Raw genomic sequence first — 11,878 nt, forward strand, 5'->3', positions numbered from 1 at the left:
TGCATATCCCTTTACTACTAATCTCGTCATATACTTGTCAAGCTTGCCCAGTTCATTTATTTTTGTCTTGTATACCCACTTTACTCCTATGGGTTTGGTTCCAGTAGGGGGGTCTACCAATTCTCATGTGTGATTTCTTTCTATGGCTGTTATCTCGACATTCATGGCTTGCACCCACTTATCTTCTTTAGAGGCCTCTTCATACGTTGTTGGATCATCCATGGCACTATACATAGCGAATCCAGCTTCATCTTCATTAAAAATTTCTTCACTCATGTAACATCCCAAAAATACAGGCCAAAATTTTCATTTTTAAATACGTCATTATAAAACCAACAGTGTAATAAAACATCTGTAATATCATGTCATGTCAAAACCAAAGTAGAAATAATCAAACATGTTATCATAAAACAATATCAGAGTGTAATCCCAAAGATCTCATGTGCGGAAAACCATAGTGTGATGCGCTACGATCAAGCCGACTCATTTCCCTTCAACACGAAGTACCTGAAACCAAAACTGAAAACCGTAAGCATGAAGCTTAGTGAGTTCCCCCATCATACCACATACCATACAAGCACATACATATATACTGCCGGGCAATTCTGGGGTACCCGACCTACCCGGTACGGCCATTCTGGGGTGCCGACCTACCCATGCGACCATTCAGGATTGTCGTCCTACCCGTGTCAAGCCATTCGGGGGCGCTGACCTACCCATGTCAAGCCATTATGGGGTGCTGACCTACCCGTCGGTCCTAACAACCGACCCTCGGGGACTATTCCACCCCTACTGCTACTATCACATAACATAAACATACTATCAAACATATTTGGGGTGTCCGAACTACCCTTCGATCCTAACAACCAAACTTGGGGACTATTCCCCTCCTACTACCATTATCACATATAACATATCATGCCAACATATAAACATATCATCATATACTGTCAGACATATCTGGGGTGTCTGGCCTACCCTTCGGTCCTAACAACCGAACTCTACTACTATCACATATAACATATCATGCCAGCATATAACATATCAGGTAGTAGCAAACCTGTATGATATCACAAAGACAATCATCTAACATACAACTCCTATTGGTGGGTCGGCATTGTGGTTGTAGACCCACCGCTACTGGAAGGTAACTCACCTCACACTGCTGAAGTCCCGAAGACACAATCCTACACTTGCTGAAGTCCCGCAGACTCGACCCCAACTGCTGGCTGACAGATTCCCAAACTGTCAACACCAAAATAACACCCAATTAATAATTGGGTCCCAATACATAACCATATGTACATTCTTTGGGTAATTACTACATTACCCCTAGCTTGGCTTATTCAAGCCCAAGGCCCAATCCGTAGGCCCAAATTCAATTAAGAATCAAAGCCCAACACATGGCCCAATTTTCCAAATTGGGCCTAAGCCTATACATGGTCTCATTCTAAGGCCCAATATTATATAATCATTAAGGCCCAAACTATGGCCCATCTATGGCCCAATTTTCCAAATTAGGCCCAAGCCCCTTACATGGGCCTTACCCTAGGCCCATTAAATTACTCTAGACCATTTGCTTGATCTTGCATAGCCTATTTAATAACCCAATCATCAAGGACCAATAGAAAGGCCCAACAATAAACCCAAGTGAAATTAGGTTTCACATAAAATGATGATTAGGGTTAAGTTTCCTACTTAACCCATTAAGGACTTAATCCATTAAGTCCAATATTGCTTAGATTAATTTCTGCCAATGATTATTATTTAATATTCCAAGTTATTAATAAGTCCCGTGTGTCTCGATTAATTCCCCAAAATTAGGGGTTTGATGCCATTAGGGTTTTCCAAACCCTAATTAGGGTTTCCAACCCAAATACTAGCCCATTTATTAATTTGTTGGCCTTTTAGATCAATTAGGGCTTTATTGGGCCTATTAAGCCCACTAAAATATTATTAAGCCCATTAGGGTTTTATTGGGTCCATTAAAGTCCATTAAGCTTCATTAGGCCCATTTGAGCTTCTTTGGGCCTATTAGGGTTTCAAGCACCCCAAACGAATCAACACCATGAGGCAAAGCACACCACCACCCGACACGGCAGTCGCTTGCGGCAGGAGGCGGCAGCCCCCACCCTAAGGTGGTGGAATTTCTTTTCATTATTCCATTTTACAATTTACAAAGAAAAATACTAAAAAAATAAACGCACACACACTACACTAAGCAAAGTAAACACACACACAACCACCTAATGGTGGCCGGTGGTGGTGTTGGCCTTCCTCGATTTTCCGATCAAACACAACCCTACACAACACACACATACATGCTTCTGATTGTGAGATGTACCCCAACCACCCACCTAGTGGCTCACGGTGGCGACAACAACAATTTTGGGACGGCAGCCACCACCTCACGGTGGTGGCGGTGATTCCTTTTTGGTTCTCAATCAAGCATCAACACACCCCTACACGACTTTGCTCGACGCCAATGAGGCTGAGACTCAACGCCGGCGAAGAGACGTCGTGCATAACAGGAAGGCAGTGACAACATCTCCGACCTCCGGCTGGTACAGCTGCCTTTGACCGTTCTCGGTGGTTTTCCTTGGTTAAACACGTCATCTGATAGCAGCGATGGGGGAGCAAACAGTGGCCTAGAAGTGGCGTTTAAGAGAGCTACGGAGGATGGTGACAGTCGAACGGAGAGGCGGATGCTGGTGGTCCTCGTCGTCTTCGCTGATTGAGAACGACATGGCGGCTCACGACTTCAACGACAGCAGATTGACGCCGGAAGTGGAAGAGAAGGTGGCAGAGGAAAGATGGTGTCGGTTGGGGAAACGGCATGCTTGCTAGAGTCATATGATCGGAGCCACAAGGCAGGGTGGCGGCTGAAAGTGAAGAAGAAGAGGGTGACGGCTGGAATAGTCAAAATAGGGTTAGGGTTTCATAGCGCATGCATATATATCCGACACACACAAACATATTGCTATATTGGCAGGATAGGTGTCTCCCATCCAATTTCCTTTCAATATCACTCCATAATTTACACTTTAAACCCCACTTCTGAAATTCTTTACATTTTAAGTTTAGAATTTACTTTTAGCCCCTTACTCCATAAAATCTTTTCACCTTAATCCAATACTTACCTTTCAACCCCTGACTTCAAAATCCTTTATAAATTAATCCGAAAAATGGTATTTTTAGCCCATTAAACTTTCAATTATGACTTTTAAACCCCCGTAACTAACTTCTTGCTACACTATTCCGCTTTTAGGGTTATTATGTATTTATTACTTTATTTATTTATTAAATAAATAAACGACGTATTACAACTCATGTAGTAATCATTTGTCCATGCAGGTGGCCTTCTATTACGAACAGGTGACCTAATTTGAGGAATCGGTGTATTGTGAACACGTGAATTTTCGGAATCAGGTGAGACAGGACTGTTTGAGACTATACTTGTTTCTTTAGGTTGAGACATGCTTTGAATTTGTGGGTTTGTTCCTCCAGAGTTTGGTGTTGGAAGTGATTGTGACGGAGTCTGACGACCTTCATCTTCCTGTTGACTTTCTTGAACTTCATCATCTTCTATAATTAGTTCTTGTTGTACTTGATTTTCTTTAGACTAATTCCACGATGCATCTTCATCAAATATGACATTTCTGCTGATCACAATTTTTTTGTTTGTTGGGTCATACAATCTATAAGCTTTTGATTCTTGACTGACACCCAAAAATACACACTTGTGGCTTCTTGCATCCAACTTCTTTCGTAGTTGAGCAGGCACATGGACATGTCCTATACAACCAAATATCTTGAAGTGTTCAACACTTGGCTTTGATCCTGTCCAGAGTTCTTCAGGTACCTTCTCATCTAGACTCCTGCTCACGCACCTGTTTATCACATGACATGCCCATCTAGTGGCTTTTGGCCAGAAAAACTTAGGCATATATTTCTCAGTTAGTAAACATCGAACCATGTTTTCTAAGGTTCGGTTTCGTCGCTCTGCAACCCCATTTTGCTGTGGGGTGTAGGCAGCTGTAAGCTGTCTTTTAATTCCTTGAGTTTCACAATACTTATTAAAAGGATTTGAGGTGAACTCCCCTCCCCTGTCACTTCTCAAACATTTAATCTTTATGCCAGTTTCCATTTCAACATATTTTTTAAAGGTTTTAAATATTTCAAAGCTTTCATCTTTCTGTGACAGAAAATAAACCCAAGTTTTTCTAGTGTAGTCATCTATGAATACGAGTATGTACCTCTTTCCACTGGCAGAAGCTGGAGTGATGGGACCACATAGATATGTGTGTATCAATTCCAGTTTCTCTGTTGCACGCCAGTAACTCTTCTTGGGTATTGTGTTTCTGTGTTGTTTTCCTATGGCACTTATTTCACATACACCTTGCTTCTCTGCAATTGATGGGAGTCCGATCACCATTTGTTTGTACAACATGGTTCTAATGGCTTTGTGGTTGACGTGTCCAAACCTCTTGTGCCATAGTTGAGTGTTAGACTCAACACTCACTTGCATACACTTCGCTTGGTGAGACTGAGATGTGACATAGACAGGAAACATCCTATTCTTTGTCATATTTGATGAGATAATCAAGCCCTTTGTAGGATGGAAAACTCTACACACGTTTCCTTGAATAACAAAAGTTAACGACTTTTCCTGGAGCTGTCCAACACTCAAGAGATTTGATGTTAAAGACGGTACAAAGTAGACATTTGTGATCACCTGTGTTATATCGCCCATGGTGATACGAATGTCTTCCTTTCCTTTGACTTCCAATTTGTGATCATTACCAAGTCTGACCTTGTGTTGATACGTCTCATCAAGATGAATGAACCACTCCTTGATACTCGTCATATGATTTGAGCAGGCTGAGTCAAGGAACCAAAAAGCCTTTTTATTGTTTTTATCTTCTTTCACTGTCATCATCAGCCTTTCAGTTTCCTTTTCATATGCTTGGATATCGTCAGCCGCCATCAACAACGGTTCTTCATTGTCTTCGAATTCTACGTAATTCACTTGTCGAGTGTCGTTTGGACATCCGTATTGGAAATGTCCAAACTGGTGACACTTATAACATTCAATTTGGGACTTATCGAATGGGGCCCTGTTATCGCGCTGTGATCTACCTCGTCCACGTCCTCTTCCTCTGGTTGGATTTCCTCTACCTCGACCAGAGTTGTGATCACTTTCAACTTTTAGAACCTGTTCATCATTCACCTTTCTTCTAATCTTCTGTTCGTGGATCAGTAATGAGCTTTGGAGTTCATCTACTGTCATGCTATCGATGTCCTTTGATTCTTCAATGGTACATACCACAAAATTGAAGTTTTCTGTCATGGTTCTTAGCACCTTCTCTACAATCTTCACGTCGCTCATGTCTTCCCCTACATTCCGCATATCATTTGCAATCACTATGACACGTCCAAGGTAATCGGTGACTGTTTCTCCCGCTTTCATCTCTAACATCTCGAAATCCCTCCGAAGTCGTTGTAATTGAGCTCGCTTTACTCTGGCGTTTCCTCGGAATTTGAGCTTCATGGCATCCCATATCTGTTTTGCCGTTTCTTTCTGCTGAATTGTCTTCAAGATCGATTTGTCTATCGATTGGAATAGATAATTACAAGCCTTTAAGTCTTTAAGCTTGTTTTTTTCATAATTTTTCTGTTGTGTCGCTGTTGCCTGCTGTCCAGGTTTGATCACTTGGTACCCTTCATCCACCACTCGCTAATATTCTTTCGATCGGAGAAGATTCTCCATTACCATACTCCAATGGTCGTAGTCTCCGTCGAACTTGGGTACGCTAGGGCCATGGAACTGTCCTGTTTCCTCCCCCATAGCAGCGATTTCTTGTTCTCTCTCAGAAACTCTCGTGAAAGGAATAACGCTCTGATACCACTTGTTGGAACAAGTGATAACAAAATTAAACTCACAATTTCTGATAATCTTATTCAAGAATAATGAGGCCTTTTATAGGCATTACAAGCTGAAAATAAACAACAGAAAACAACTGGAAATACTGAAAAAACAAACGGAATTGCAACGTTCCCTAATTCTGCGTTCAACACAAAGAAGAAGGGTGAGACCAAGTAATCCGGGTTACTAAGTCTTCAACTCTTGGCATGGGCCTTATTGAGTTATTTCTAGCAGACTCAACTAAACTTGGGCTAACCCGAACACGAGGATTGACCCAATAAATTAGTGGCATTGCAAGTATATTTGCAAGTCCTTGATGTGGAACGTCTAAATCAAACGTGGTATTTGAAATCATTTGCAAGACACCGATGGAGATGGTCTTACATTATTCTTGTTTATAAGATTATTTCCTAGTTTAATGGCTTATTATAATAATAATAATAATAATAATAATAATAATAATAATAATAATAATAACAACTCAAGTACCATTTAAAACTGAAAGCTATAGTTTTTAGAGTTTTAATGATAACAACCCAATCAAAACGATATCACAAATCAATTGAAAGTTAAATATTTTTCCTACTCTAACATCAAAGTTCTTAAACGCCCCTAACATGTTTACAAACCCTACCCAAATTCACCCATAAACAAAAAGATTACGATCCAATTTCAATTTAAAAACAAAAAAATTCAAGATCATATCCTTACAAAGAAAATACTCAATTCAGGCCCATTGTTCCCATCAGGGCTCAACATATAAAGCGTCTCTGAATCCCTTGACCCCACCACCCGGTCAAAGTGTGCCCTCATGTATGCAATCTCACCGTCGGAACCTTCCACCTCAGATTTCCCCGGCAAAACTCCGGCACCCATCGCCACCGCCGCAAGCGTCTCCATCACGTAATAATCCTCCTCCGTTGGTTCCCTCTTCACCCCACGACCACCTTTTCTCCCATTGAAAAACATCGTCCATAACGGCTCTTCCAGAAGCTTCACCTTCTCCTTTTCCTGTTGTTTCTCGCACTCTAACGCGATTCGAACCATTCCCACATTCATTTCGTTCTGCAACTCGTTCGTTTCGAGCTCCAATTCCAGAATCATGATCGGTAACGTTTTGGTGTTCTCTTGAATCGCAAGGGCGACACACCCTTTTCTGTATCCGTACAGCGTTCCAGTGACGCAGTTTGTTCCACGATGACCTTCCGGCGGACGGCCGCTGGGGAAGAGTGGGATTTTGGCTTGTGTTACGATTGGGAACGACCGGAAAACGGAGCGAACGACTCGGAATACTTTGGTGTGTTTGCCTTTTTTGTAGGACGATCGTGTGAGACCGGTGGTCGGTGGTTCCGGCGGAGGCGGCGGTGGTGGTTGTTTATGTGATTTTAATGATGGCGATGGCGATGAGGATGGTGGCATGGTGGTGAGATTGGGACTTTTTAACTCCCCCATTACCGGAATCTTATGCAGATTCAGCAACGGGAGAAAGATTAGGGATTGTTTTGGATTGTGTTTCTAAAATATGGCTATTAAAAATTTAATAATTTATCCACACTTTTAGCAAAATATTTAACCAATTTAAGTCTTTATTTGTGGTCTATTCTTTTTTTCTTGAATTGGGTGGCTTAGGCTAATTTCAACATTAACCCAAAAAAATCTACAAAGAATAACAAGTAAAATCTATTAATAACTAAATAATTAATCCCACTTTCTTTGAGACAAGTTGTTTGTATTTTCAAACACTACAATACATATTAACTTAAACCTACCAACCCATTATAAAAAGTATCAATTCCAATATCCAACACAAAACTCAGTTTCCTCCATATCATAAACCGGCATTCCAAGTCGGTCAAGCCTGCCTGAGCCCGGATACGCCTTCCGTGCAAAACTATCACGCACTGTGGGAACCCATTGCACACCCGACCCGTATTTATAACCCGGATCCCTTTTCGCTCCACTAGCAACCTCGTTATGACTCCTTAGTCTTGGAGCACTTAGTGACCTAACTTTAGCCCGTGATGACTCTGTGTAAGCCATATAGTTGGGGTGCTCAGAGTACCCGCTAACATAGCTTCTTGAACCCTCATATGAATTAACTTCACAAGATGCACATGGGCTCGAACTTGTGGGTTGAACCGTTGACCCTCTTGAAGTTGTCGGTTGAACCGTTGACCCTTTTGAAGTAGTCAAACTTTGACTAGACCCGAAGTTGATTTGGTCTTGTTGATAGAGCTTCTTTCCTTTAGTTGTTATCGTATCGATTTCGACAATTTTGTCGTTTTCTTGAGTAATTACATCTCGATTGTAACATTTTGAGTTGTTCTTCTGTGGTTGTTTGAGGATTGGGTTAATTTCAATAAATTGCATTAAATAAATTGAATCTTGTTTTTGAAATAGCATACCTTTAATATAGAACGATGATCGTGTTTATTACATGGTATTTGTTCAAATTTTTCCGGAGTCACAGGTTGCTACAAATACAAGGCACACATCACATTCATGTACAAAAATAAAAGTGACTAGATAATACTGTATTTTTGCCGTTCTAAAATAACAAAATTAATATTGTATTTGAAACCAATAACTTTTACTATTATTTTTGAAGCCAAAATTTTAAATTGTTATTTGGAATTCAAAAAAAAATTAAAAATATGGAGGGGAAAAGGTGCATACATGGTGGTGTAAATAAGAGGGGAGTTTGGTTGTTGAATCGGATAAGTGGGACCGGAGTGCACGTGCACGTGCCTGAGCACGGAGGAGGGCCTGAAAACGCCGCATCATATCGGCGGTTTGCTTCCGCAGAATGTGACCTCTCACCACCGCCTGAAGCTTCACTAGTGCTTTCAATGCCCTTAATGCCCTTCTAGCCTGAAAAATAATTCAAAATTATAAGTTAAAAATAATATATACATTTTTTAAATCAAAATTAAATGAAAATATATTATTGAGTTGACATGTCAAAGGAATAATGTAATGCCACGTCAACAAAGATACGCCTAAAATTAGTTGTGCATTTAATTGTGGGAAGATAAGATATAGTTAAAATCAGAAAATGAGCATACAAAATTGAAAGGTGGTTTACGAAGGGAGAGTCGATTTTAGTAGGAAGATGATGACAACTCACCAGCCACCTTAATAAAACAAAAAACATTAAGTTCATGGGACATATATCATGTGTTACAATAATAACAGAAAATAAAATGTCCTTAGTTTATTAAATTAGTCAGGAGATAATTTTAGTATATGTTGGTTCGTTGGAAATGGCCTAGATATTGAAACACGCATTATCGATATCATTGAATAGAATAGAATGAAAATATATATATTTTTCATGCATATGGATTAAGGACATTCACCACTTTTCATCCAATTTCATTATTTTATTTCTATAGTCCATTAAATTATATATAGAATTCAATAGACTGTAATATTGGCCATCATCATCTTTTTTTTCGTTCACTATTTAACTCTAATCTACTATAATAAATAAATGTTTTTTTTGTCATATGTCCTCTTCTCTTTTATTTTGACACATGGCATTTTCTAAAATTTTTAAAATTTTCTATTTTCCACTTGTCATTTTATTGTATTTTTCATTTTATTAAATTAAAATTTCACATTTAATATATAAGGTAATATATATGTAAGGTATTTATTAGAAATAGTTTATTTATATATATAATGTAATCAATACGTTAAAGTCTCATTAATTTTAATAATTCAAAAAATTTCTCATTTTTCTTATAAATTCAAACTTTTCAAATTGTTAAATTTCATATTTAATTTTTTTTTAAATAAACCCATGTAATACATGGGTCTCACACCTAGGTTCATTATATGACAACTTGTCATCCTACTATCGAGTTTAACCATTATATCTCAACTTCTCATTCCAACTCATCCAATCTTTTTATTCACCTGGTGCATTGTGAATGCCCAAACAATTATAGTAATTCATCGATTAAAAGTTTTAACACATATTTATACAATTTGGAAGTATTTCGAAAAGCTTTAATGTTTTGAGTTCATTATCGATAAAGTCATAGCTTTTCATTTTTTCTCATTTTTAACATAAAAGGATACAATATCAAGAATTTTTAAAGAAAATGACAAGAACCGGAAATCATTTATATAGTTTGGATTTTAGTGGGTGATCTTCAAAAAACTTATTCATTGCCTTACTCGGCTCATTAACAGTAAAGTCATGATATATCTTGAACAAAAAATGATAGCGATTTTATCTTAGTATAATTTTATTGTATTCTCTATGCATAACATAGTGTATTATTTCATTGTAATATTTTGTCTGTTAAAGGGTATATCTCTTACTTCTTGTCTTATAGTTATCTTACTGAATTCTCTTTATCTCATAAAGAAATATTAACTTAAAGTAATTTTTTGTATTATCTTTGTCTAATAGTGGATTTTGTCTTAATATAATCTTACTATATTCAGGGGCGGAGCTTCAACATTTGATTTTGGGGAGGAAACATAATACATATAAAAATCGGTAAAGAGGAGGAGTTATAGTCAAAATTTTATAAGTTGAACCATAATCACATTTTTATCCAAAAGCATAGTGAAACATATGTTTGTCCTTGCATTAAATGATCAAATTCTTCAAAATTCTTGAAAAGGAGATGTTTTGGAAGCCATCACATAAACTTGTTTCTAATCTTAAGTGGTACCTTCTGCATGTTACATTGTTACATCACAATGCAGAAAGTGGTACCACGTAAACTAAGGTACAACTTTTACTGCATTATTTACCATTGTCTGGATATTTCTTATTTTCTTTGTTTAGATATTTTTAATTAATCATAATACATTTAACAAAAATATTCTAAACGTGAACATAGACATTTTATCGTTAATTTAAAAAAAATAAAATTCTCTTGTTTTTATGCTATGTTCTCAATTTTAGGAATAACCAAAATTTATACTATTAAAATAATAATACTAAACTAAACTTTATTTTTTACTAATATAAACTTTTAATAAAACTATTTTACGCACCAGATAAGCTCGGAAACATGACTGGATTTTAACGGCAGCCAAATCCTCACGAACACCGTAGCCGGTGGTTCTTCTAGTTATTCGTACTACCTCCGCCGCCGCCTGAGCTGCTGCTACGGCTGCATCGACTACTGCGGCGGTGGCCGCTGCAAGCGCAATAGCGTGCTTATTGGGATCTTCATTGTCGGTTGGATTACGACGATAATGATGGAGTGAGACTCCGTCGAAAGATTTGGAAGTGTCCCGGAGTCGACGCTGCGGAATCTCTTTCTGCGATTTCACAAAACTCCACCGTCGCTTTGCCGGCTTTGGTTGTTTAGGCTCTGAACGTGAAGATTGTGTGGTGGAGGCTTCGGTGGTCCTGAATCCGAGGAGCGATTTGAAGAATTTCGAGGCCTTCCCCATTTTGGAATGTGGTTAACTGTGGTGTATTGAGAGGTGCTCCGGCAAGTAGTTTGTTTGGGAATGCATTTTAGAGAGAGAGAGAGAGAGAGAGAGAGAGAGAGAGAGAGAGAAAACGATCTCTGTGTGTGTGTGTGTTTGAGAGAGAGAGAGAGAGAGAGAGAGAGAGAGAGAGAGAGAGGAGGAGGAGGAGGGGAGGGGAAGGAGAAGTTATGGTTGAGAGGAGTATGGTCTTGTTTTTGTTTGTTTTTATAAATAATTTTTTTTATTAATTTTGGCGGTGGACAATGCACATTTTGTCTCCTTTTTGTTTCAATTTACTATAATAGATTTGTAAAATAATTAGACATGAAAAAGTTATTATCTTGTTGGGTTGTCTAGACAATAATGAAAGGAGGTATAATATATAATGAAAACGATGTTATATGTATTAAATAGATCAACAATTGTGTTGTTTTGAGCGATATCTTAAGACCTCAGAGTAAATAGCAGTGGGTTACTCCCTCTCTAAGCTTTGTTTGTTTTACATCT

The 11,878-nt window shown here is 38.4% G+C and overlaps 2 protein-coding genes across 2 annotated transcripts; both read right to left on the reverse strand.

Moving 5' to 3' along the window:
* Positions 1-6,573: 6,573 nt before the first annotated feature.
* Positions 6,574-7,504, reverse strand: LOC145057077 (MIZU-KUSSEI-like protein (Protein of unknown function, DUF617)). The gene has a single exon (XM_079004841.1). The coding sequence runs from the start codon at positions 7,376-7,378 to the stop codon at positions 6,626-6,628; it is 753 nt and encodes a 250-aa protein (XP_078860967.1). The 5' UTR covers positions 7,379-7,504; the 3' UTR covers positions 6,574-6,625.
* A 78-nt stretch (positions 7,505-7,582) lies between these two features.
* Positions 7,583-11,542, reverse strand: LOC145057075 (protein IQ-DOMAIN 22-like). The gene is made up of 4 exons (XM_079004840.1): positions 10,946-11,542; positions 8,603-8,797; positions 8,332-8,400; positions 7,583-8,254 (listed from the first exon to the last, which is right to left on the reverse strand). The coding sequence occupies exons 1-4, from the start codon at positions 11,348-11,350 to the stop codon at positions 7,715-7,717; spliced, it is 1,209 nt and encodes a 402-aa protein (XP_078860966.1). The 5' UTR covers positions 11,351-11,542; the 3' UTR covers positions 7,583-7,714.
* Positions 11,543-11,878: the final 336 nt, after the last annotated feature.

The sequence above is a fragment of the Lactuca serriola genome, chromosome 6 (assembly GCF_051521515.1).
Source record: "Lactuca serriola cultivar US96UC23 chromosome 6, Lser_US96UC23_V15, whole genome shotgun sequence".
In the NCBI taxonomy this organism is placed as follows: domain Eukaryota; kingdom Viridiplantae; phylum Streptophyta; class Magnoliopsida; order Asterales; family Asteraceae; genus Lactuca; species Lactuca serriola.